Source organism: Ahaetulla prasina, chromosome 1 (genome assembly GCF_028640845.1).
Source record: "Ahaetulla prasina isolate Xishuangbanna chromosome 1, ASM2864084v1, whole genome shotgun sequence".
NCBI classification, from domain to species: Eukaryota; Metazoa; Chordata; class Lepidosauria; order Squamata; family Colubridae; genus Ahaetulla; species Ahaetulla prasina.
The window spans coordinates 62740676-62763491 of NC_080539.1; the positions used below are offsets into that span (position 1 = coordinate 62740676).

The window sequence follows — 22816 nt, forward strand, 5'->3', positions numbered from 1 at the left end:
CTGGTAGACCATCTGGATCATTCTTTTGTCTTTTAATTGCTTCTGTTAATTCCATTATTGTTATATGTTCATCTAACATAGCTTTCACTGTTTCAGGTATTTTAGATAATTCCGCTTTTTCTAATATTGTTTTATTTTCTCTTCTGAAACTATCTCTTGATCATATAATTTGTAATAGTAATTTTGGATCACTTTCTTTTTGTCATCATTTTGATGGAGAAGGTTTCCTTCCTCCATTAATTGGTATATCAATTTTTCTCCTTCTCCTTTTCAATTTGTATGCCAACCATCTTTCTGGTTTATTTGCATTTTCAAAGAAACTTTGTTTAATGTTTTTAATTTTTTGTGCTAATTCTTCTTTATCTATTAAATTCAACTTACATTTTATTAATTCCATTTGGTTTTTTATATTCTTTTTTTGTAGTTCCTTTTGTAGTTCTATCTCTAACCTGTTATATTTTTCTAATATCTTTTGGTTTTGTTTCTTCTTGTTTTTCTTTCCCATATAAGTTATAGCTAAACCTCTAATATATGCCTTAGCTCTACCCCATATGTTTTGTAATGAGATCTGTTCTTTTCTATTTTCTTGAAAGAAAAAGTCTAGTTCTTTTTCTATGAATTGAATAAATTATTTATCTTTTAATATTGATTGGTTCAACATCCATCTTAATTCTTTTTTGTCTTTTCAATTTAACTTCTATTGGATTGTGGTCTGCCCACTTACTTGTTTCTATGCTTATTTCTTGTACATTAGATTTTAGTTCAGCTGACATCCATATCATATCTTTTCTCAACCATGACATATGCCTATTTGAATAGAATGAATATTGATTTTCCTTAGGATGTATTTCTCGCCATACATCTTGAATACCTAATTCTTCTGCCATTTTAAAGAAAGCCTCTGGAAGTGTTTTCCTAGCTTTTTTATTTACTTTCCTAGTTTTATAATCCAGTTCCGCATCTACTAATGCTTTCAAGTCTCCTACTACACATCTATTTTCATACTCCAATTCTATTATTTTCTTATGGAGTTTACCATAAAAGTCTTCTTGATTGCTGTTTGGTGCATAAATTGCTACCAAAAGTATCTGTTTGTAATTCATTGTTATCTCCACCATTAAAATCCTCCCTTCTTCATCCGTAAAAATTTGCTTAGCATTTATTGTTTCTTTTTGTAAAGGGCTATTCCTTTCTTGTTATGTTGTGATAGAGAGGTGTATAGTTTCCCAATTTTGGGATATTCCAATAGTTTTAATATGAACCTCTTGCAGCAAAATTATATCCAACTTTAATTTTTCTAGTTTACTAAAAATCCTTTTCCTTTTTATAGAAGAATTCAGTCCATTTATATTAATTGACGGTAATTTCATTTCTTCTTCCATGGTTTTACTTATAGATGGGTTTTGTTCTCGTCACTCTTGTCTCTCTCTGTTCTTCTGCCTTTGCTCCTTCTCTCTTTGCTATTTCCTCTAACTCTGTTTCGTCTTCTTTTTGTTGTGTATCTCTCTCTTATATTGTCTGTACTCTTTTTCCTCTTTTCATCTCTTCTTTTCTTGTAATCCAAAATAATGATCACGTTGTTCCTCAGTCTTTCATGCTTTCTTCATCAGTCGGCTGTCACAGCTTCGGTCAGGCATGCAGTGGCTGACTTTTTCTTCCTGCTGGATTGAGAGCCTTCTCCAGATCAATCAGAGAGATTGCAGATTCTCTGAGATCGAAGGAGTATGCTCTCTTACTTCATCACCCCTCCGAGGCAATTTAGGTCTATCTGAATCTCCTTGCAGTTCGAATTTCAGCGTGATCCCACAGAACCCCATGGAAGTGCATTGTGTTGCCGCGATGTCATTCCTGCCCTCTCAGGCATGGTAAGCACATCTGAGGATTCTCCATTTGAGACAAATAACTACTCACTTTAGATCTTTTAAATTATGATTTTTTTAAATATGAGGAAATATATACAACTTTCCTAATTTTGTTTCAATAGCTCAATAACTCAATTACTGTAACTGAAATTGTTTCTTCTGTAGGTATCAACCTACTCAGATTCAAACAGATATGAACAAAATTTGTGCACTTACAAATTTAGAGAAGTACATAATTTTTCACATTGTTGGGAAGCAATGTTTACAAAAACAGTAGACATTTTACAGATGCTATTTAGAGAAACATCTAAAACTTACTATTTTAATTTTAATTTTTGTTTTTTGGATTAAATGTATTATACCCTAAGTAATGAATTTATAAAATAATGAAGCACTGATTTCAAAAATAATTCAACTGAATAAATACAACAGGAAAAGATTATTATTTTACATTTAAAAATTTATACAGTTGAACCAGGTGAATATCATGGGGTACAGAATGGCAGACTATAGAAGCAGAAACTAAAGAAAAAAAGAGGTATTTTCTAGGTTTCTCAGTTTTAAATCCCTGCATACATGGAACAAATCTTGGGGATCATTTATCCTAATGTAAGCCATAGAATTAAGGGATTCAGAATATATGTGATAAAGAAACATGGCACTGTTGTCCTCTGCAATACTCTTTCAAAAGACCTTAATCCACAATTCTCTTATTCTTATCCTCAAAAGATATAATTTTATTTTATTTCTGCATGCTAACAATCCTTACATTTTTTTTCTTTTTATGAACATGCAATTCCTTAATTCAGGGTAGAGTCAGGGCAACTAAACGAAGCTGAGTGTTTGCTGGCTGGATGCCCTTCCGGATTCCTATGTGGAGTTCACCGCAGTAATTTTCTCTTTGTACCATGAGAGAGAAACATCTATTGCTACCTAGGATTGAACTTTCAACCTTCCAAGTGGGAGGTGAGCATCTTCACCACTAGGCCTTCATGCTGCTCGCTAGTGTTCCTTACATATTTATCATTAATATATTAAATTACAAAAGGGATCACACATCTTCATCTCAGTGTTGAAGCATTTAGTAATCCATTCTCACATGTGCTTTACTTTCTGCATTCAGCTCCTTATCAGTGCAAAACATATCATAATTCAAGTTCATTTATTTTATTATATACTTTTTCTAAACCACAAACAATAATGTACATTTGTACATTTTTTATGTTTTGCTGAACAGTAGAAACTTGGTCTGCAACCGCATGCCCCACATAAAACTGCATTATAGTCCCAAATTGCTCTGTGTGTTTGTTTGTATTTATGTATGAGTGTGTCTGTGTTTGTGTGAAGAGACATATGCTTAAACTATATGTTCAAAATGAATAGTCTCTTAGCAGTTACCAATCTTCCTTATTCATTCTTAAGTCTCCAAATGGTCCTGTCATTTTTTCTGCACACTCTTGTCTCATTCTGGCCCATCCATTCCTGTTATCTAGCAGAAGTTTTTTTTGCGAAATCCTTGGAGAGTCCTACCCCTTTTTTGGATCATAGTCATTAGAATGTTGCAATATTTCTTCTGTCTCTGGTTCTTCCACAAATAAATGGAGAATAACATGAATCTATTTATGGAACCTTTTTCCATATACATCCATAAAAGCCTTGGTGATGTCAATTGATACTTGCTGACATACATTTTAGCATCTTCATTTTTAACTTCTATACATGTACTCATCAATTCCACTTTACATGGTAAGAGTCTACTACATCTTTTCACTTTTTCTTAGTTTAATAGTACACAGTATAGTATTTTTAAAAAATAACAGCCTTTATTTCTTGGTTTTTATTAATTACTACTATTCCATACAGTATCTGACAACTTTTCATGGTAGGTCAGAGAAGCATAAACCATGAATTCTAATGCTACCTTAATTGTAAGATTACAGTAATGGAATCTTGCAAGTCTGAAAGCACTTTTTCCTTCCCTTTTACTTTCCAGAAAACTAGAGAGGGTTCCTTCTGAGATGTTTCCCTCATCCCTTTTCCTTCTCTGGGCTGAGATACCTTTCACAGATATATTTTTCTTGTCTCACAGTGTCATTCTCACATGCCATTACAATATCACAATCAGTCACATGTTTTGATCATCATCTGTAGATAATCACTTTTACTGCACATCATGGCTTTGCTGAATCATATTTTTCTCCACAGGCAATTATAAAAATTAAAGCATACTGAATGAGAGTATACTCAATATGATTTATTTTTTATAATTTTCTGTAGTTTTAATATAAGACCATAAGCAACGAAGTCTTTTTTGGCAGTCTGTTCTTAACAATGACCAAATAATTGCATAAGAAAGCCACTAGTCTTCCAGCAGATGGCCTTCAAAAGTAGTCACGCTTCAATGAAGGCTCATAGCCATTAATATCTTAATATCTTAATATCGGTAATGTCAAAATTAGGTTGCCACACTACAGTATTCCTTTTATCTTCTTTATGTACTTTCTCTGAATGTATGAGATCTCATATTATAGAGATACGGTTGTACTCATCCTTCTTACTGAACCAACAGCTGTGCTCATGTTTTACAGGTGTCTCTTGGTTTCATAATTTTGGTCATGAGGCCAGCCCTATTACAACTTAGAATGAAGCAGTGACTTTGGGTAGTTAGATTTGAAAGCGACTACTGTACCCTTTTTATCATTGCTTGGAACTTTGTCTCATTACAATTTAGAAATAGGATCTTCAGAGCAACATTGTTATACTGAATATCAACTTAGTGTACATTTTTCTGAGAGGTTCTAACTGCAGTGCATTGTGCAGTTGGTGTGATATGTCATGTTTACAGTCCAATAAACCAGCAAGGTGATCAGAGAGTGAGTGGTAATTCTTCTGATGCCAAGGAGAGGATTTGGGAAAGAGCATGCAGTAGATAGAAATATAGATGTTAGGATTACAGTTACAATTAGTAACTGTACTATATAGAGTTTGTCCATTCCAATACCAAATTTGAGAAAAAGCATGAAGAATTATTAATATGAGAGAGAAAATATAATTTTCTGTCAGATTCTTCTTTTTTATCAGTCAAGATTATACAATATTTGTAGCAGGTTAATATTATGATTATCAGATTTTTATAGCTGGAACCAGAGTTTATAAATTCAGCTGAAATTGTATTTAAGGTAATTGACTATTTTCCCTCATAGAAGAGTATTAGCTTTAAGAAAGAAAATGATATAAATTTTAAATAAAGATTTTGTTATCTCTTTCTGTAATATCAAGACCATATTCTTCTTTTGTTCTATTTTTATAGGGGCAATTTTAAAACAGGCAAGTTTTGAAATCTTTTGCTTTGCCAAGAGCAGCAGCTTATTAGACTTCTTCTCTTTTGTTTCTGTTGCCACAGGTAGACAGAATCCTTCTCCATGACAGCTGCTTGGCAGTATTCTTTTTTCTTTCCTGCAGAACTGTCCAAAGAAAATGCTTCATCTCAATATTACTGAGGTGGAACTGCTAACATTTTTAAAACAAAAAAATTTCTGGAAATGTAAAGGGAATTGCAAATTTTACTCCAAGAGAAATTAGTTACTTTACTATCTTTGTGCTAATCATGAGAAGGACTCGTTTATTATATTTGAATCATTAGTTTTTAAGGATTGCTTTTGTTTGTTTTTTTTTTCCTTTCAAGGAAAAGAAAAAGAGGCCATCTCTGATTCAAATAAACAACTAATCACATATGAGAGGTAGGAATAATTTAAAATATATTTTTATTTTAACAATATAACAGATGATATTGTTTATATAACAATATAAAAGAACTATATATTTATTTTAATGCCTCATTGTGTTTTATATGTGTGGCAAGAGTATTTTAATTGCAAAAACAATATACTTTCACTCTTAAAAGTGATGTGATTTCTAGATCACAAGAAACCTGGAATAGTATCTCCTTCAAATTTTTCTTCTTTGCTCATAGTTTATTTCTTTTACTCCTCTCCAATCACTTTTGCCATAATCTCCAAGGAAAACAGCTAATCCATCTGAGATAAACTAACTTCAATGAAATTCTTCTGATAAGATATCTCTTTCACTGTCCTGAAAACACCTGCAGCACTTACACTTCTTCCAAGTGTAAGAAACAGTACAAAAACAGGAGAGGTGACAATTTCTCTCTGAACCTCCTTAACTTGGGATATACCATATTTTTTGGCATTTATTTATTTATTTATTTCGATTTTTATACCGCCCTTCTCCCGGAGGACTCAGGGCGGTGTACAGCCAAGTAAAAATTCAATATATAAACATTAAAAAGAAGTTAAAAAGAAATATTATAATGTGGCCGAAATTTTAAAACCATTTAAAATCTTAAAACATAAATGCCCCAATAAAATTTCAATCCAGTCCCGCTTGAATAAATAGGTGCGTTTTCAGCTCACGCCGAAAGGTCCGAAGATCAGGCAATTGACGTAAACCGGGGGAAAGTTCATTCCAGAGCGTAGGAGCTCCAACAGAGAAGGCCCTTCCCCTGGGGGCCGCCAGCCGACATTGCTTGGCGGACGGCACCCTGAGAAGGCCCTCTCTGTGTGAGCGTATGGGTCGGTGGGAGGCACAAGGTAACAGCAGGCGGTCCCGTAAGTACCCGGGTCCTAAGCCATGGAGCGCTTTAAAGGTGGTAACCAAAATCTTGAAGCGCACCCGAAAGACCACAGGAAGCCAGTGCAAGCTGCGCAGGATTGGTGTTACATGGGCATATAAGACACACGGTTTTACCTCCAAAAAGAGGGTGAAAATCTGGGTGCATTTTATATGCCAAATGTAGCCCTGCCTACCCACCAGCCCCCACCCTTTGAACATTTTCCAGCAGTTCCAGGCGGCAGGGCTGGGCACAGCCTGTCCTGAAGAGGAACAAACCTCTCCAGGACACTTTGAGGGGGGGATCTGCCCGGCAGCTTTGGTGAAGAAGGTGGGCCCCATGGTTCGTGACCAGTCACCCCTCTGGCCACCCAGCGGGCAGCTCAGGACACTGCGGCCATCGCCTAAGCTCTCTCGATGCCCAGGAGCCGAGCCGAGCTGAGCAGAAGCCATGAAATGTCCCTCCTTTCTAGCCACCGCTGCCCATTGCAGGGGAACTCGCCGCCACCTGAAACGCGGCTCTGAAATTTGCCTTGGGGAATTGGGCCAATGGGCAGTGGTGGCTGGAAAGGAGGGACGTTTCACGGCTCCTGCTTGGCTCAGCTCCTGGGCATTGAGAGGGCCTAGGTGGTGGCAGCAGTGTTCTGAGCTGCCGCTGGGCGGCCAGAGGGGTGACCGGCCATGAACTGTGGGGCCCGCCTTTTTCACCGAAGCCACCAGGCAGATCCCCCCCTCACAAAGTGTCCCGAAGAGGTTTGTTCCTCTTCAGAACAGGCTGTGCCCCGCCCTGCCTTCTGGAACTTCCAGAAAATGTTCAAAAGGTGGGGGCTGGTGGGTGGGCGGGGCTACATTCGGCATTTCAGAAGGCCAAATCTGGGGGTTGTAAACAACTCAAGATGGCGAACATACCAAGACTCTTTCCTCCTCCTATTTTCCCCAGAATGACAACCCTGTGAGGTGGGTTGGGCTGAGAGAGACAGGAACCGACCCAAAGTCACCCAACCAGCTTTCACATATCAGGTGGGAATAGTCCTAACTTTAATCACACCATGTCAAAACAGGTAAGGCAACTTGGAATGAAACCTTTGTTTGGGTTTCACTGTCTACATCACAATGTCCAGATTAGAAAAATGGAAACATTTAGAGTTCAAAACTCCCTGTAATCCTGCCTCTCTAATCCAGTGTTTTTAAACCCTGACCATTTGAAGATGTGTGGATTTCAACTCCAGAATTGGCTGGGGAATTCTGGGAGTTGAAGTCCACACATCTTCAAATTACTAAAGTTGAGAAATACTATTTTAATCTCTATATCCAAGATCCTGTCAACCTAACAATTCCCAAAATACATTTTATCATAATGGATCTTTACATAATCAAGGGAAACTTATCATAAAGATCTGGAAATGTTACTCCCCCCCCAATATGCCTAAAACTCAACTTGGTGCTTAATAATACAACATTTTCTGCCTTGTGAATTGTGAATTGTGAAGCCACTACAGGTTTGTTAAAAACAGATCATGCCAAACCAATCTTATTTCATTCTTTAACAAAGTGATTAAATTAGTAGACCAGCCCACCTTTTTCACCGAAGCTGCTGGGCAGATCCCTCCCCCCGACCATCCTGAAGAGGTTTGTTCCTCAGGCTGTGCTCCAACCCTCCCCCCAGAGCTATAGGTAGGAAGACGGGGGCATCTCGGGAGCAGAGCCTTCAGTGCCAAGTCCCTCTTCTGCCCCCATGAAAATCATTCCCCATCCCACTCATTCCAGTTAAACGCATGGAGAGTTATAGGATTTGTTTTAAACAGATAACTGTGCTGCCTGTTATCAAAATCAAGTGGAAGTCTGGACATGGCTGATCCTGATGCTGATAGGCAGAAGCAAAATTCTTTTTTTTCTTGTCCCCCCCCCCAAAAAAAAAATTAAGGTGCGTCTTATACTCTGGTGCATCTTATATGCCGAAAAATACGGTATATCTAATTTTGAATTATACTCTTTCCCAGCTATCACCTGATGGCCCACTGCAGGTTATTCAAGAAATCACTCAATCTTCCAAAGAAATATTTTTGAGTTTGGGGAAGAAGGAAAATAAGAACTTCTCATGGAGTGTCTTATATTTATTTTAATATTCAGATTTTGATCCTCAGACTGTCACAGTGTTTTTGGATGCCCTTTGACAATAAAAATGCAATATTTTATTTTCTAGCTCTCTACAGTTCTCTACAGATGTATCATTGATTCCTAACAGAAAAACATTTTCAATACAATTACAAGGGATTGTAGATGGATTAGAAAACATCATTGGTAAGTAATGTATAGACATGTTGGATGATATTGGTGCCCAATGGAAAAAATATTGATGTAATATGGATTATTTACTATCCATCCAACAAAGCAAAATAAAGATCTAACTGCCAGATGTAATCTCACTAAAAAAATTCAGTTGGTTTGAAGCAATTTAGAAGATTAAAAATGTGTGTGAGACCAATTTGCTGTATATTAGTATTGGTCTCACATTATATTCACACCACTTTATGATATTTCCTCCATTCAGATTTGATCTCAAGATTTTCCAGACTTGCTTTATGTGTTTTGTTGAAGTAGCTTCCTTGACTTGGTTGTGCAACAGGTCAGAAGCTTCCAAAACTCCTAAGTACTTGTCTTCTCCTTATCCTCCTCCTCCTCCTCCTCCTTTCTTCTCACTTTGCTTCTGTACTGGAGACAAATTCCTTGTGTGTCTAATCACATTTGGCCAAATAAAGAATTCAGTTAAGTTAAGTTCAATTCAATTCAATTCAATTAACATGTTTAACATACTGGCTATGTAACCAACTTCAGAAACCGCTACAAAAATATATGCAACCAAATAAAAATTGAATGCACCAATTACCACACCAAACAAGAAGACGACCTTCTGCGCACAAAATCCAATCGTGCTTTTTATAATTTTGTGAACAACAAACTTAAAGACTCAAGATCCATCCCACCACTAAAAGGAACTAACGGCAAAGAATATAATGATGAAACAGTTAAAGCAAACCTCTTTAACACATTTTTCGGCTCAGTATTTGTTAACAGTAATGGCTCATATCCATCATTCCCCAGTTGTACCAACAATGAGTACAATGACCTAACACAAATAGATTTCACAGAAGATAATGTCGAAAAGACCCTTCGCAAACTGAAACCATCTCTATCCATTGGACCTGATGGTCTATGTGCATACTTCTTAAAAAAGCTTTCTACTAACTTAGCCGAATCTCTAAGCATAATCTTTGAAAAAGCTTTCACGACCAGCTCCCTTCCCAAACTTTGGTCACTAGCCACGGTCATCCCTGTCTTCAAAAAAGGAGACCCCAGCCTAGTTGAAAATTATAGACCAATCTCTTTATGCTGCGTCATCTGCAAAGTAATGGAATCAATAATGATAATAACAACAACAACAACAGAGTTGGAAGGGACCTTGGAGGCCTTCTAGTTCAACTCCCTGCCCAGGCAGGAAACCCTACACCATCTCAGACAGATGGTTATCCAACATTTTCTTAAAAATTTTCAGTGTTGGAGCATTCAAAACTTCTGCAGGCAAGTCATTCCACTTATTAATTCTTCTAACTGTCAGGAAATTTCTCCTTAGTTCTAAGTTGCTTCTTTCCTTGATCAGTTTCCACCCATTGCTTCTTGTTCTACCCTCAGGTAATTTGGAGAACAGCCCGACTCCCTCTTCTTTCTGGCAACCCCTAAGATATTGGAACACTGCTATCATGTCTCCCCTAGTCCTTCTTTTTATTAAACTAGACATACCCAGTTCCTGCAACCGTTCTTCATATGTTTTAGCGTCCAGTCCCCTAATCAGCTTTGTTGCTCTTCTCTGCACTCTTTCTAGAGTCTCAGCATCTTTTTTACATCGTCAACCAGTCCATTACCCTCCACCTAGAAACAAACAACCTACTCTCTAATAAACAATTTGGTTTCAGAAAAAAATTATCCTGTAATTTACAACTTCTACACTGCAAAAATATATGGACTACAAATCTTGATCAGGGCAAAGCAATAGATGCCATTTACATAGGCTTCTGTAAAGCTTTTGACTCAGTGGTACATGACAAACTTCTAAAACTAAAATCCTATGGCATCTCTGGACCCCTCCATAATTAGATAACAGCATTCCTATCAAGCAGACAACAAGTGGTCAAAATAGGCAGTGCCCTATCAAATCCTGTTCTTGTCAATAGCGGCATTCCCCAAGGCAGCGTTCTTGGACCAGCACTCTTCATATTATACATTAATGATCTCTGTGACCATATTATAAGCAATTGTGTTCTCTTCGCTGATGATGTTAAACTATTTAACACTACCAACAATACAGCTACCCTTCAAAAAGACCTTGACTTTGTGTCAGAATGGTCAAAAACTTGGCAACTCCAAATCTCAACCAACAAATGCTCTGTCTTACACATTGGAAAAAAGAATCTGAACACTAAATACAAACTCGATGGACACTACCTTATAGATGAACCCCACCCCGTTAAAGACCTTGGAGTTTTCATATCAAATGATCTAAGTGCCAAAGCCCACTGCAACTACATCGCAAAAAAGGCTTTAAGAGTTGTAAACTTAAAAGACCAGTTGTAAGTACCACTCATTTAGTATCATTGCAAGATTGAACAGTCGCTGAAAAGCATCATATACTGGGACTAATACTCTGCAAAACTAGTATCAGGCTTCTCTTACTTTAAATATTCTGTAAAATATTCTTCAAACATTAGTGCAATTTCCACATTTTTATATTACTTACTGGGTTAATAGTATTTATTTTCATTTGAGCCATAATATTCATTCTCTTAGCAAAGATAAACTTAAAGACGGATTCTATCTTAGAACAAGCAAAAGCAGAATTTTAAAATAAATTTAAACTTAGCAATTATGGAACATGGCTATATGCATATCTTTGTGTTCAGTTGAGTTTTATTTTAAGTAAATGTGCAGAGGATTGCTTTCTTAATTTAAAACATATGACAGTGCATTTGACTATGCATGGGACAGTGCTTCTGTTTGGTGATGTAGTTCATAGTCTTTAATGGAAAATGTATAGTTTTCAAAAATCTGTCTAAAATACAGGTGTCAAATTCTGCATCACTTTGATGTCACATGGCGTGTGACTTTTTTTCCTTTGCGAAGCTGGGGTGGGCTTGGCCTGCACATGACGCATCCAGCCTGCGGGCCACCAGTTTGACACCTCTGGTCATTTTAGTTTTATTTTAAAATAACTTTTACAAAAACATCCTGGTCAGTATTAAAAAATACTTTTATTTTTTAGTGTTCCAGATCTTCTATAGCCTACATAAAATATAATCACTTACAGGAATTTGCCAAGTTCAGCTCCAAATAAATCATTAAACAAAATAAGCACATACTTAAGACAATAAGAAAAAGGGCTCTACAGGTATATTCCAGTGAGTTACTAAATCTAAACCTTCAAATATATGAGAATTATTGGGGGAAAAACTGAATTGATATTTCTGTTATATTTACATTTTCAGTTAAAATAGTTAAAAGTCCTGAGAATATTTACCCATCCTGGGTGCTCAGTCAGCAATTTTTAATTTTTTAAAAAATTGTTTCATAATGAATTCTGATTTTGAAAATATTTTTAAATTGCCATATTTTTCATTAGATCAAGTTACACCATTTTCTCAGGATTCTCGGCTTTCAATCTTCATTGATCAGTCTTTACATAAAATAATGCAGCAGTGTGAAGATTACACAGATTTTGAACCAGGACATTATCAATCAACATGGCCAAACTGTGATCTCATTCTTGGGACAGATCCAGATTACCAAAACAAAGTATGTTTCAGAAGCTGTACTATATGAGGATAACAATATGGTGGATAACAATATTTTTTCTTATCTTTATATTGTTTCAAATCATAGACAATAGGCTACATGTAATCTTTCAAATCCTTTTTTTGTGACTTCCTAAAACTGAAGTTACCAAAATTTGGCTGAACAAAATTTCTAAGTTTTGGCAGAAAATGTGAAAAAATAAGTATGCATACATCTCAGTGTAAGAAATTGATAAGTAGTCATTTATAAAATAATCAACAAATACAGCCTGCTCTTCTTTACAAAAGTCTTAAGCTTCATTCTCTTTATATTGAAAGGGCACAAGAAATATTATTTTCCTCCATTTCCCGTATATATACTGTAGATGTATCAGTAGATTAACACCAGGCATTTTTTATTAATACTTCAATCACCTTATAAATCTTAAGCATCAGAAGCTAAGAGATCTTTTTTGTAATCTACTGCTTCCATTAAATTATTTTCCAAACTCCAATTCCTTCAAATTCACATCCCCAAAAAATTATTCCAGAAATCCTGTGTCTTACCATTTGTGTAACATGTGATATTAATACATTTCCTACTGTGTCCCTTAGTTTCAAAAATAAAAAAAGGAAATGAAATAAAAGAAAATCTGAGATCATGTAGCCCATGTTTACTAAGTGACTCTTCTTTAGCCAAGCCTTTTCATTATGCCCTACATTTAGAATTTAACTTTTATGAGATTACAAGAACATTTAAAAAAAACATCTTATTGTTATTACAAAAAGAATTGCAGGTTTATTTCCCACAGTTCTGGGTTTTAAAAATGTTATCATATCACATGAAGTTTCTGTTTTGGATTGAAGCCAATGTTACCCCTTGACTTTTAGGCTTTATTTAGTGCTTGTTTTTAATGTTCTTGTTTAAACCTGCAAATGGTATTGATTAGGGGGACTAATTAATAGTATTTCAGCAGGAGTATACAGAAATTTAATTCTTTTCTTTGCTGCAGACCTGAAGAAAATGTATTTCTGTTTTGTATTGAAAGGAAATTTTCTATGGGCATCAGTGAAGTTAAAGTCCTTGTCTATTTCTGCTTTGACACTGAAAATTTCTTTATTTTAATCAGTTATATGACCACTGATCTTGCAATAGCAACTCTGAGAAAATAATAAGCTTAAAATTCAAAATGGACCAATAACTATAAATATACTTGTAGCAACCAAGGACCATGACAAGAACAAGCATTAAAATACTACCCATCCCATTAACTAAGACCTAGCTTTTCCTATTTATTCTTGAGGTTCAAGTTAGCAGGAAATGCTATTGGTACAATTTGATTACATAGGGTTAAAGCTGTATGTCTGTTAAGAATATAGTTCCTAAATACTAATCAGAGGAAATCACTATACTAATGTGAATGCTATCAGTGCGGTTTAATAACCGTTTTGAAAGATTGTAGGATTACACCTATATGTCTTTGATTTTTAAATTTGTTTCCATCTTAATTTTTTAGATTCTGGACCTTCTCTCTCTTCAGAGTTCTTCACTGGCCCGAGTAGAATCTTACAGCAGAAACTTTATGGAATATTGCAGTATGGTAGATAAAGCAAAATATACAAATGACAAAATAGTAGCATTGCAAAGAGAGATGACTACAAAGGAGTTTAGAAAAATACTAGAAAATTATACAGTTGATGTAAAGGAGATTGTATGTATGCTTATTGAGAAACGCATCTCTCTGTTTAGAGTAAACAGTTTGAACTTTCAGACAGACTGCCTGCCATATTTTGAGGTTCTGCTTAAGACTATTCATATTCATTTTTATACAGCAATTGATACAAAGAATGTACATCTTGTTGAAGTAAGTATATAATTTTTATTTAATTAATTTCTTAAATTTCTATTCCAGCTATTTCACTGCAAATGTTTAGGTCAAAGTGCATTATATGGAAGACATAGTTGGAGATCAAACTTTTGTTTGGTTATATTGCAGTTGAAATGAGATAGCCAGTGGACAGACTGTTGCATTTTGGTAAATTATTACAAAGTGAAATGTGGACAGAGGGAAGGGTAATGGCTAGTCAGGCTGATTCAAATGTTGACCTAAACTAAGATAGGCAGGGAATGGTATATCAATTTCACTGGATCCCAGATAATTTTCAATCTTAATTTAAGGTGCACCATGGTACTTGGACTATAAATTCATCTTCAGAAGCATTTCTCCAGATACTCCCCCATGTTAAGATATGGTTAGTAGCAATCCAGGAGTGGACATTTTCAGTGCTAGCTTGTTGTCTTTGGAATGCCATCCCCATTGATGTATGAATGATACCAACTTTTTCATCATTTCCCCCTTTTTTTGTATAAACACAAAAATTAGTTCAATAGTTTGAACTTAACGATTATGAGTACAAAAAATCTTTCTATCTTAAGCTTTTGTAATGTTAGAACAGAGTCAATAAAGTTGTCTGTGATATGATTAGCTACCAATGTGGGGTCCTTGGTTGGTTTTTTTGCAGATGTTTCATTTTTATTTATTTATTTATTTATTAAATTTTTATACCGCCCTTCTCCCGAAGGACTCAGGGCAGTTTACAGCCATAATAAAAAACATTATACACATAAAACCATAATTAAAAAACTTATTATACAAATGGCTGAATTAAAACATTTAGAATAAAACCCCAAATTTTAAAATGTTAAAACATTAAAACTAATTAAAATCCTATTAAAATCCTATGCCAGTCCTGCGCGAACAAACAAATAGGTCTTCAGCTCTCGGCGGAAAGTCCAAAGGTCCGGCAGTTGCCGAAGTCCAAGGGGAAGTTCATTCCAAAGGGTGGGAGCCCCCACAGAGAAGGCCCTCCCCCTGGGGGCCACCAGCCAACATTGCTTGGCGGACGGCACCCTAAGGAGTCCCTCTCTGTGTGAGCGTACAGGTCGGTGGGAGGCATTCGGTAACAGCAGGTGGTCCCGTAAGTACCCTGGCCCTAAGCCATGGAGCGCTTTAAAGGTAGTCACCAACACCTTGAAGTGCACCCGAAAGACCACAGGTAGCCAGTGCAGACTGCGCAGGAGAGGTGTTACATGGGAGCAACGTGTGGCTCCCACTATCACCCGCGCAGCTGCATTCTGAACCAACTGGAGCCTCCGGGTACTCTTCAAGGGGAGCCCCATGTAGAGAGCATTACAGTAGTCCAAGTGAGAGGTAACCAGAGCATGAGTGACCGTGCATAAGGCATCCCGGTCGAGGAAGGGGCGCAACTGGCGAACCAGGCGAACCTGGTAAAAAGCCCTCCTGGCGACGGTCGTCAAATGATCTTCGAAAGACAACCGTCCATCCAGGAGAGGACGCCCAAGTTGCGCACCCTTTCCACTGGGGCCAATGATTCGCCCCCAACAGTCAGCCGCGGCTGTGGCTGACTGTACCGGGGTGCCGGCATCCACAGCCACTCCGTCTTGGAGGGATTGAGTTTGAGCCTGTTTCTCCCCATCCAGACCCGTACAGCTTCCAAACACCGGGACAGCACTTCGATGGCTTTGTTGGGATGGCCTGGGGTGAGCTGCGTGTCGTCAGCGTACAGTTGGTCCCTCACCCCAAAGCCATTAATGATATCACCCAGCGGCTTCATATAGATGTTGAACAGGAGAGGCGAGAGAATCAACCCCTGTGGCACCCCACATGTGAGGGGCCTCGCGGTCGATCTCTGCCCTCCTGCCAACACCGTCTGCGACCGGTCAGAGAGGTAGGAGGAGAACCACCGATAAACGGTGCCTCCCACTCCCAAACTCCCTAACCGGTGCAGCAAGATACCATGGTCGATGGTATCAAAAGCCGCTGAGAGGTCTAATAGGACCAGGGCAGAGGAACAACCCCTGTCCCTGGCCCTCCAGAGATCATCAACCAACGCGACCAAAGCCGTCTCCGTACTGTACCCGGGTCGGAAGCCAGACTGGAACGGGTCTAAATAGACAGATTCCTCCAGGTATTGGGGTAATTGACGTGCCACCACACTCTCAACAACCTTTGCCACAAAGCGAAGGTTGGAGACAGGACGATAATTTCCTAAAACAGCCGGGTCCAGGGAGGGCTTCTTGAGGAGGGGCCTCACCACCGCCTCTTTCAAGGCGGCAGGGAAAACACCCTCCATCAGAGAAGCATTTATAATCCCCTGGAGCCAGCCTCGTGTCACCTCCTGTGTGGCCAGCACCAACCAGGAGGGGCACGGGTCCAATAAACATGTGGTGGCATTCAACCGCCCCAACAACCTGTCCATGTCCTCGGGAGTCACAGGGCCAAATCCATCCCAAATAGTTTCAACAAGACGTGTCTCCAGCCCCTCACCTGGATCTACCTACTGTTGATCCATTCCGTCCCGAAGCTGAACGATTTTATCGTATAGATAACCACTAAACTCCTCGGCACAGCCTTGTAAGGGGTCATCCCGCACCTCCTGATGAAGGAGGGAGCGGGTCACCCGAAACAGGGCTGCCGGGTGGTTATCTGCCGACGCAATGAGGGAGGAAACGTAGGAACGCTTCGCTTCCCTCAGTGCCACTAGGTAAGTCCTACTATAGGACCTAACTAGTGTCCGCCTTGGAACGGCTGGATCTCCAGGCACTCTCTAGGCGTCTTCTCCGGCGTTTCATCTCCCTCAGCCCCTCGGAGAACCAGGGGGCTGGTTGAGATCTGCGCCGGGTCAGAGGCCACAAAGGCACAACACGGTCTAAAGCGCCAGTTGCGGCCTGTTCCCAGGCCGCAACTAATTCCTCAGCCGTGCCATGGGCCAGATCCTCAGGAAATGGCCCAAGCTCCATCAGGAACCTCTCCGGGTCCATCAGGTGCCTGGGACGGAACCAGCGTGTTGGTCCCGTCTCCCTGCGGTGTTGAGCGGCAGTCTGAAAGTCTAGACGAAGGAGAAAATGATCTGACCATGACAATGGCTCGGTAATTAAATCTCCTAAATCCAGATCATTTAACCACTGTCCAGAGATAAAAATCAGATCCAGTGTGCCTCCCCCCATGTGAGTAGGGCCATCAACTATTTGTGTCAGGTCCAGGGCCATCATGGAGGCCATGAACTCCCGAGCCGCCGTTGATGACAAGCCGGTTGATGGTAAGTTAAAGTCCCCCATGACTATAAGTCTGGGGGTCTCCACCACCACCCTGGCAAGCACCTCCAGCAGCTCGGGCAGGGCTGTAGTCACGTAGCAAGGAGCCAGGTACGTGATCAACAAGCCCACCTGCACCTCATTATCAAACTAGGTAACATTAGGTAATCAGTAGGGAGTAGGGCTTGTTCTCATTTTACCTATTAGTGGCTTGCCCTATGAGTGTTGGTGGGAGTGATCTTAGTGGTTCCTTGTTTGGACTGTTGTTTACTGACAGCTTGTTTGTCTGAATCGGAAATTCCTTGATTGGGGTAGTATTTGGTTCTTGATTGTTAGTCTAATATTAATCTTGGTATTAATCTCTGGACATCTGGATATTGATTGCTGGTGAGGATGTGTTTTGGTCTTTTAATTTTCTTTTTTATTCTATATTTTGAACACAGAGATGTTTTGTATTTCTATGTGCCAGATTGATTTGTCTGAGTGCTAGGCTTCCAGAAATACTTTAGTGTTTTTGGAATTGTTTTGTCTAGGATACTCACATTTTCCTAGTTGAAATTATGGTTAAACATGTTCATGTTTTGTGGAATTAAGGAGTTTTCATGATGTCTTATCACTGCTAGTTGATATTCATAGATGTGCTCTGCTAGTCTTCTGCTTGTTTATCCTTCATAATAAATGTTGCAATTCTTATACTGTATGTTGTAGGTGACTCCTATTTTGTCTTTTGAGATTGCTGGGTTTTTTGGTTTGTTTTTGGAGGGCTTTAATTGGTTTATGTGCTATGGTGATGCCATGTGGTTGTCATAATCTGTTGATGATTCTGAGATGTTTTTGATGCATGGCAGTATTATCGTTTTCTCAACTTGTATTGGTTGTGCTATATTGAGTTGAGTGATCAAGCACTTTTTGATGAAGTTGCATGGAAGGTATTCATTTTATTGGAAGATGTTGTATAGAATGATGATCTAATTCATCTTTCTGATGTTCAGGGTTGCTTCAGTGTGTTGGTGCTCATCTAAATAGTGTTCTTACACAGATTCTCTTGGGGAAGGTTGGGTTTGTTACTATGGTAGTGAAGCACTTGGTTGGCATGGGTGGTTTTACAATAGATTTGTGTTTCTAATTTGCAATCACTACTTCTGCTGATAGCGATATCCAGGAAAAGTAGCATGCTACTTTATTCTTTTCCCCTAATGAATTTTATTCATTTGAGAATGTTATTGATGGTTTCATATGTGTGCTGTAGTTGGTCCATTTTTATTATGACAAAGTTGCCATCTATTTGCCGACTATCAATTAGCTATCAATTTTAGTATTGCAGTGCTATACTTCTGATGCTGATAATTTATTTTATTTATTTATTTATAATTTAATTTCTATACCGCCCTTCTCCCGAAGGACTCAGGGCGGTTTACAGCCATATTAAAATACAGAGAATAAATAACAAATTTAAAAAGAATTTAAAAACAAATATTTAGTAGGCCAATCGACTAAAACGGTCATAGACCAACATAAAACCCCTTAAAATATACAGTTAAAATACACTTAGGCTAGTCCCGCTTGATGAAATAATAAAGTCTTCAGTTCCCGTTTAAAGGTCCGGAGGTCAGGGAGTTGGCGTAACCCGGAGGCAACTCATTCCAAAAGGCCAGTGCTGCCACAGAGAAGGCTCTTCCCCTGGGGGCCGCCAACCGACATTGTTTGGTCGACGGCACCCTGAGAAGGCCCACTCTGTGGGAGTGCACAGGTCGTTGGGAGGCTATTGGTGGCAGAAGGTGGTCTCATAGGTATCCCGGTCCTAAGCCATGGAGCGCTTTAAAGGTAGTCACCAACACCTTGAAGTGCACCCGGAAGGCTACCGGCAGCCAGTGCAGGCCACGCAGGATAGGTGTTATATGGGAGCAACGCAGTGCTCCCTCTATCACCCGCGCAGCCGCATTCTGGACTAGCTGGAGCCTCCTGGTGCTCTTCAAGGGGAGCCCCATGTAGAGAGCATTGCAATAGTCCAGGCGGGAAGTAACAAGGGCGTGAGTGACCGTGCGTAAGGAGTCCCGGTCAAGGAAAGGGCGTAACTGGCGAATCAGGCGAACCTGATAAAATGCTCCCCTGGCAACGGCCGTCAAATGTTCTTCAAAAGACAGCCGATCGTTCAGGAGAACGCCCAAGCTACTTACCCTCCCCCTGGGGGCCTATAGTTCACCCCCAACAGTCAGCAAAGGCGTAAGCTGACTGTACTGGGGCGCCAGAACCCACAGCCACTCTGTCTTGGAGGGGTTGAGCTGGAGCCTGTTCCTCCCCATCCAGACCTGCACAGCTTCAAGATACCGGACCATCACCTCGACGGCTTCGTTGGGGTGGTTCGGGATGGAAATGTACAGCTGAGTACATCAGCGTACAGATGGTATTCCACTCCGAAACCACGGATAACCTCACCCAGCGGCTTCATGTAGATGTTGAACAGGAGAGGCAAGAGAACCGACCCCTGAGGCACCCCACAAGTGAGCATTAAGAAAGCATTTTCTGTATACTACAAATTCTTTCTTTCTGAAGAAAATTTCTTCTACTTCTCTAACATTCCCCAGAGATTCATAAGGTCTCAGCAGTACTGAAATTCAGAAAAACTCTCAGAAACGTAGTTATTCCAGCGAGTCTTGGGGGCTGAAATGTTGTCATTTACTTCTTTGTACTAATAGAATATCTGTTTAAATCTTATCTATGTTCCCTCAGTGTAATTATAGTATAGGTGCAATCATATTCTATATCATAATTGATGTCACTGTTTTAATTTTATTATTTTAATTATTGTTACTATTTTAAAATGATTTATGCATATTGAGTATCTACACCTCTTACAATATATAACAGTTGGAGTAATTAGTAAGCGAAGTAATAAACTGTATCTCAATTGTGATCAAAAGCTTCAGGTTTTCCAAACAGTTAAAATGCTACCATAGCAAGAATAATTGTATATCTTTGGATATGTACTTCATACATCTTTGGATACATTTTTAAATATATACTATTTTATTACTTTTAGGTCACCCAGTCAGCAGTAGCGAAGTTGAACAAAGAACTAGTAACAGTGGATGGATTTGTTGAACATTTGCTATATCTTCAGGAAATTTCCTCACAACTACCAAGTATAAAGGTTGAATATAACTATCTTTCTGAGCTCCACTTCATTGCAAATGATTATAACATCTTTCTCCCACATCAGCAGCTTGCTCTCTATCAAACTGTTGTGCGAACACTCCAGAATCTTCAATCAACTATCCTTATCTGTGAAAAACTGAAGGATGATTATGTTATAAAGTTTAATGAAAGTTTGGGAGAATTTATGGATAATTTACAAGTTGAAATGAAAGAATACAAAAGCAAGGTAATAGGATAATAACAAATATATTTGCATCTGCTTCATAGTAGCAAGGTAAAAAAAATTCCAAAGCAAAATATATACAATTACTATTATTTTATTTGTTTGTTTATTAGATTATTTGCTGCCCATCTTGCTGTGGGGCTACTCTAGATAGCTTACAATAAAATGGAAAAATTATTTAAAAAGTAAAAATAATAATAAAGGAATAAAATTACAAAAATAAATAGTTGAAATACAATAATATGATATTAAAAAGATCAAAGAGCAAAGGGAGAGCAGGAAGCACAGGGGCAAGGGGGGATCAGTTAGTGTAGCAGCTACTTCCAGTTATGTACTCCCCTATTGGATCCCCAAGCCAACTGGCAGAGCCAGGTCTTCAGGTCCTTGCAGACGAATAGGAGTGTGGAGGCAAATTTCACCCTAGGGGTTAGAATGTTCCAAAAGTCTGGCACTATAGCAGAGAAGGCTGTTCTCCTGGATACCGTGAATCAGAGTTCCTTGACCAATGGGATCCTCAGCAGGCCTCACTCTCAGCATGAGTAAGGCAGGTTTGTTTTAGTGGGACAAGATGGACTTGTTCATTCCACAGGTCCCAAAGACTTCTGGTGCTGCCACTCCTTGTACCAGTTGAAGTTCTGAATGCAATTCAAGGATACCCCCATGTAAAGTGCATTACAGTATTCCAGATGAAAGTTTACTAAAGCTTGAGTAACTGAATACATGGAGTCCTGATCCAAGAATGGCTGCAGCTATGTACTAACCAAAGCTGTGCAGAAACTTTCCTAGACCTGATCTTCGAGCAGAAGTCATGAGTCCAAGAGAACCCCTAAGTTCTTCGCCCACTTTGAGGTTAAAGACCTGTCTCTGTGGCTCTAGCCCAAAAGCCCTCTAACCTCCAGCCATTCACCCTGCATGAACATAAAGTGAGAGTTGTGCTGAAGGCTGTAAATCCTAACAAAGCTGCAGGTCCAGATGGGGTGCTGGGGAAAGTGGTAAAAACCTTCACTGACCAATTAACAGGGGTCCTGACAAGGATTTTTAACATCTCCCTGCAACTGGCTACAGTCCCATCATGCTTGAAAGCAGCCACAATTATCCCAGTTCCGAAGAAAGCAGCCATAAACAGCCCGAATGACTATAGACCCATTGCACTGGCGTCTATAGTGATGAAGTGCTTTGAGAGACTGGTTCTACAACACCTCAGGTCCTGTCTTCCACCAAATTTTGATCAATACCAGTTTGCTTATAGAAGCAACAGGTCAACAGGAGACATCATCGCCACAGCTCTACATATTGCACTGAGACACCTTGAGAAATCTGGAAATTATGTCAGAATGCTTTTTATAGACTATAGTTCGGCCTTTAATACCATCTTACCAGACATTCTTATTGAAAAGCTGACTGACCTCAATTTCCTCCCCTCACTTGTGACTGGATCAAAGACTTCCTGACAGATCATCCACAAACAATAAGGTCTGGGTCCTTTACATCTTCCACCCTGAAGCTCTGCACAGTCCTAAGTTCTATAACCGGCCCAAAGGATACCAAGTTCGATGGTATTGAAGGTTCCTGAGAAGTCAAGGAGAGCCAAGATGATTGCACTACCTCCATTCCACCCTTGTCAGATTTTGTTATGATCTTAGAGTTTTTTCTATTTTTTAAAAATGTCATTATTTCTATTTCAGGTTTACACAGAATGGAAATGCTGATGTTAACCTGATCTAGGCTTAGAAATAACATTCATTAAAAACCAATGCAATGCGATAAGCAAAAACTGATTCATACTTTTTAACAATAATGAAAAAAGTTCCTGCTTTTAGGAGAATTTAATCTTCCCTCTACTGTCTACTTTTGCTAATTGGGAAATTGAATGCATTCCACTTTGGGGGTGATAATTCTTTCAAATCTGTTGTCTTTATTTTAGTGTTTACAGCGATAGTAATAGCAGCCTTTTTCTATGTAGTAGTACTATTATAAAATCAAAGCAGCAATCACCAAACTATGGGCT

At 38.8% G+C, this 22816-nt stretch overlaps 1 protein-coding gene across 1 annotated transcript in view; it reads left to right on the plus strand.

Moving 5' to 3' along the window:
- DNAH14 (dynein axonemal heavy chain 14) overlaps positions 1–22816 on the plus strand; it is a 279895-nt gene that overhangs the window by 46133 nt on the left and 210946 nt on the right. The window contains exons 11-15 of the mRNA XM_058169855.1: positions 5548–5602; positions 8695–8792; positions 12163–12335; positions 13831–14178; positions 20470–20811. Coding sequence (XP_058025838.1) covers positions 5548–5602; positions 8695–8792; positions 12163–12335; positions 13831–14178; positions 20470–20811 — 1016 coding nt within the window. The remainder of the gene's footprint in view (positions 1–5547; positions 5603–8694; positions 8793–12162; positions 12336–13830; positions 14179–20469; positions 20812–22816) is intronic.